The 5,221-nt window shown below is 50.4% G+C and overlaps 1 protein-coding gene across 1 annotated transcript in view; it reads left to right on the top strand.

Annotated features, from left to right (window-relative positions):
• Positions 1-4,972: 4,972 nt before the first annotated feature.
• Positions 4,973-5,221, top strand: part of Neurog1 (neurogenin 1) — a 495-nt gene continuing 246 nt past the window's right edge. The window contains exon 1 of the mRNA XM_015488453.1: positions 4,973-5,216. Within this exon, the coding sequence (XP_015343939.1) occupies positions 4,973-5,216 (244 nt within the window). The remainder of the gene's footprint in view (positions 5,217-5,221) is intronic.

Genomic DNA, 5,221 nt, shown 5'->3' with positions numbered 1-5,221 from the left:
TGCCCTGAAAGGAGCAAGAGAGTGTCCATGTCCAACATCAGCCTTCATCCCTTCCTCTTGAGTAACTGCACCTTTTCTTTCCCTTTCCCTAAAAAGATTACAACTCTTTCTTTCTAAAATGCCACCCACGAAACCAATGCCACCCCTCCCCCAAGGTAGCCCTAGAACAAAAATAAGGATTGATGGTTAGGAAGGATGGCTCTCTCTACCACTCCACTTTGTGCAAAATTCCCCATCAAGAATGTCCTTGTGGACATTACCATTGCTGGATGGCCTTATGCACTCAGTGTGCCCAATGCCTTGAGTGGTGAAATAAGGTGCCAGCACCATTTATGTATCATTAATTGCAGCAGAGAGTTCATGGGTATTGTCATCTTTTTTTACTTACCTTGTAACACCATAAAACTCAGATCTACTTTTGGCTTTCTTGAAATTAATATTTCAATCAGAGCAGACAAAGAATGATCAATCTCAACTAAAACAATTTAGGAGGGAATGAAATGTCATGGTCTTCCCCTTCGCCTAACACATTCAGATTGTCGTCCCTGTATTTTCAGCACACTAACCTCTCATCTTAGTTCCCCTTACAGCATCTCTGAAAGATCATTTGCTCAACCTTAGGCTTACGTGTTCCTGATAACTGAAGGGGGATAGCAAGGAGGTCATTGGGCTCAGTCTTACATTCACAAAAGGACTCAAAGTCTCTGGACTCTGATTGCCATGAAGTCATCATCACACATGGTCACCAAGACACAGACAGGGTTGAGGAAGATGTTCAACACAAATCTAAATCTGGATCTACCCCTGGCTCTCCCTCTAGGCACTGTAACTTTGATGCCATTTTAAAATCCTGAAGTTGTTCGTGAACAGCATAGGCTGCATTGTATTTTCATGTGTTGACCACATTAATCTGTCATATATAAATGTTGATAATTTAGTACTACTTTCCCCCTATTCTGGCCATTTTTCATTAAGAAATAAAAAATAATAATATACCAAGAATCTCAATAGACCCTGGAAGTCTTGACCCACTCCTCCTCATCTGTTACTTTAGAATGGTTAGGAGGGCTGGGAGTTTGGCTCAGTGGTATAGCACCTGCCTAGTATGCATGGGGATCAATTCCCATCAGGGCAGAAGAAGAAGGGAAAAAAAAGAGGAGGAAGAGGAGAAGGAAAAAGAAAGAAGGGGGGAGGAGGAGAGAGCTTCTCAATAAGGAAGCAAAAATACCTCCCAGTTGTCCCATGGAGCCTTGAGTCAGAGCTCTAGGACTTGGGGCTGCACAGAAAAAGTGTGTACCTTCTGGCCCTAGGGCACCTTTCAGGGGTCCTTCCCTTCCTTCCCTCCCCTAATTGTAGACCAAGAAGCAAAGCCATAGGAATCACTGGGAGCACTTCCAAGCTGTCACATAAATGTGTCCGACCTGCCTCAAGGACTTAGGCAAGTACAGGATAGGAAAACTAAAAGTGACATGTACTCCCATATGAATACACTGGTTGTAAACATCAGTCAATAGTGACTTCAGCATGTAGGTCAGATCTCCAGAGCTTCTGATTCAGGGAGTCTGGGAGGAGATCCTCCCGGTGTCTCTCTCTCTCTCTCTCTCTTTCTCTCTCTCACACACACACACACACACACACACACACACACACACCCTCCACCACCATCACTACCACTCCATTTGAACATAGTGTGAGAAACTCTGGCTTATTCTTAGTCCTCTGGATTTCTGCCCTACCTACCTGTTCCTGCTCCCCAGCAGATCAGCAGCTGGATATCTCACAAGGTCAGGAAGTAGAACACCTGGTGCAACACTTGTCACCTTGGTGCCTACTGTAGTTAGACTTATTACATGACCATATTACATCCTATGTGGGAGTTTGCATAGATGTGCTCATGAGTTTAGAAGAATTTAGGGGGCAGAAGAAACTTTCATCTCCCTCAGCAAGGACACATATCCACCTAGAGGGCCTGGCTTAAAGCTGTCCCCCTCATTCTCATCTGCCGGTCTCAGGTCCAGCTCCACCCTCAGTGCATCTCTTACAGAAGGGGCCCGCTATGCACTTATCAAAGCACTGCCATCCAGGAAGGAACTGTTACATGCCCCACCAGGAGCCAGGGGCAGGCAGGGCAAGGCTAAGATCCCTGCCTAGTCAGGTCACTAAGTTTCAGGCAATGACAAGATAAAGCACAGATCCACTACTAGCTCAAAAGAGGCCTTTGTGTACATTTGCAATGTGCCCTTTGGGGACAGGTGTAGCCCACTTCAGGACACATGGGATGGTGGGTGGCAAACAGGTTGAATTTTAGCTCTCACTTGTCCTCTCTGCCAGATGCCCTTTTAACTGACTCTGGGACCAGAAGGCGCACACCTGTTCTAAGCAGTCCTAGAGATTTGACTTATGGCTCCAGAGGCAACAGAGAAGTGGTTTTTCTTTCTTCTCTGAGAAGACCTCTCTGGTGTTAACACACTGATGAAGAAACAAGCTTTTTCTCTTCAGAAGAAAGGCTCTTCAAAAGATAGCCAAAAAAACTGACAAATGTCTATCCCAGTGACCCTGGCCAAACCAATTCTGTACTCCAGGAATCTGGAAAGGGGGTTTACAGTGGATTGAACAGTGGTCCACCAAAAGACATGTCTACCCAAAACCTTAGAATGTGACCTTATTTGGAATATGGGTCCTTGCAAATCATTCTGGATTAGGCTGGGCCCTAAATCCAATAAGACTCCTTAAGAAACAGCCAAAAACGTGAGACACAAAGGGGAAAGCCATGCAAACACTGAAAACAGAAACTGGAGTTACAAACCAATGAAGCAACAATTGCCAGGAGTCACCAGCAGCTAGGAAAGAGATATGGAACAGATTTTTCCCTGAGTCTCCAAAAAGAGGCCAACACTGCTGACTGACACCTTAATTTCAGATTTCTGGTCTCCTCAACTGTGAGAGAATAAACTTTTAAGCCACCCACTTTGTGGTATTTTTTTTAATGGCAACATGAATAAAAATAAAAAAAAAATACAGGGCCCAGGAGTATCAGAAGGTCAGGCAAGTGGGAGAGTAAAGGGGCCAAGTGGAAGCTAACCCAGGGAGAGAAAAAGGACAGAGAAAGTGAGTACTGGGTCTCCTGAGGTGCCCCAGCATCTGTCCAACAGTTGCCTTCTCACGCATAAGCTAGTGGAAGCCACTTTCTGTTTACTTCTAACAAACCTCAAATCTTTATATATGTTTCCCAGCTTTCTGCCAGCTGATGGGGGGAAGGCAGTGCACAAGTGGGGTGTGGCAGGGGAAAGGGGAGGGTTCAGCAGAATCCCCTGAACCAGAAGGCAAGTGCTAGTCCCTAGTCTGCAGAGGGATACACTACCTCCAGAGAGCATCTCTCCACAAAGGGACTGATGCTCCAAGCAGAGTCCCCTCTGAGGGCAGCAGGCCAGGCATCAGGCCTGAGGCCACCACTCAGATATCATGGGGAGGGGGCTGGAACTTTTTGCTCATTTTGCTTTTTAATACCCCTGCCCTATAATCCAGGGTTGTCCCTTATTAACCATTTCCTGCCCAGTAAAAGCTGGGGTGTGTCTGAGACTCTTGCTCTCCAGTAGCTAAAGTGACTCCTGATCTGCAAAAGTGAAAACTTTCTGCTGGAAAGGTGAGTTTATAACCCCAAAGGTAGAAGAGACTTAGGGAGAGGCATTCCATTATTTGTTTGTAGTCCTGCTTTCTATGGTCCAGGGAAGAAGTTTCCCCTTGGCTGGCACTGGGATTCACCACACAGGCTGTACGCAAAGGAATTATCTGGAGATAGGGGAAGCAAGTTCTCAGGGGTACCTTAGAGGAGGCGATTAGCACCCTTGCTACTTTATGAGTGTTTGGCAGTTGAGAGTAGAGGGAGAAAAGATTGGTGAGGTCAAGATTCACTCCAGCCTGGCTTGGGTTCCTCACTCCTCTCCCCCTCCCACCTACTAGATGAAGGCCAATAGATTCCTTCCCCTATTTCTTTTTTAACCTGGAAGAAGCAGGATCGCCTATTTCCACTCCGGGCTCCAGGACTGTCACCTGGCCAATCTGCAGTCTATTTGGACATGGGTTTTTCACCGGTTCCCAATTGCATATCCAATTAGGACTCTGTTACAAAAACTCCCTGCCAAATGACCCACGATCATCATCTTCCACAGGTAGACCTCTGTCCCATTTTACAGACGAGGAATTTCACTCAGAGGTGAAATCACTAGCCCAGAGCCAAGGCGGCCACTCAGCAGCCGGAGTGAGAACGGAACCCAGACTCCCAGCGGGCTCCAGGTTTCCACAGCTCATAGAGCAGCTCACACTTTTCTGCCCGCGCCCCGCCTCCCCATCCCACCCCAGCGAGGGGCGCCGGCCCGCCCCTGGAGGAGCGTGCCTCCGCCGCTAATCGCCCGCCGCCCCCGCCCGGGTTTCACTGCCTGGAGACGCCCGGGCCTGTTTAGCAGGAGCTGGCTCCGGGGCCAGGCAAGGCCACCGATTGGCCGGCGGTAATTACGGGCACGCTCCAGGAGGGGGGAGGGGCGGCCTCCCGCGAGCATAAATTATGCAAATACCCTGGCGCCGCACGGGGCTGACCTGCCGCCTCGCTCCATTCACCGGGGCTGCCTCAGGGGCGGAGGTGGCAAGGGAGGGGGGCGCCCATTGTTGCGCCGGGTACTTAAGGGGTCCTGAGGCCAGTCGTGTGCCACACTCGGTGCTCACACGAGCTGATCTGATCGCCGGCGACATCACTCGGGAGACCAGCCCGGCGCGTGGCTCCTGCAGGCGAGGCGAGAAGGCAAAGCTAAGTTTCCTTTGCGCCCTTGCGCCCTTCCTGGCCCTCGCGCCCGCAACGGGCACAAAGTAAGCCCGGGCCGTTCGAAACGTAAGTGCCCCCCAGCGGCCCTGCCCTCAGCCCGGGCTCCTGTCCTCTAAACGTCCTTCTGTCCATCTGTCAGTCCTGCACAGCGCAAAGATGCCAGCCCCGCTGGAGACCTGCCTCTCCGACCTCGACTGCGCCAGCAACAACAGCAGCAGCGACCTGTCCTGCTTCCTCACCGACGAGGAGGACTGTGTCAGGCTCCAATTGCCTGTCTCCACCTCGGGGCCGCCCGCGCCGGCCCGCAGGGGCGCACCTGGGATCTCTGGGGCGTCAGATGTTCCAGGCGCGCAGGACGAGGAGCAGGAGCGGCGGCGGCGCAGGGGCCGTGGGCGAGTGCGCTCC

The sequence above is a fragment of the Marmota marmota genome, unplaced genomic scaffold (genome assembly GCF_001458135.2).
Source record: "Marmota marmota marmota unplaced genomic scaffold, marMar, whole genome shotgun sequence".
NCBI lineage: Eukaryota > Metazoa > Chordata > Mammalia > Rodentia > Sciuridae > Marmota > Marmota marmota.
The sequence above is the reverse complement of the archived record's forward strand: the minus strand, read 5'-3'. Positions and strand labels throughout refer to the sequence as shown.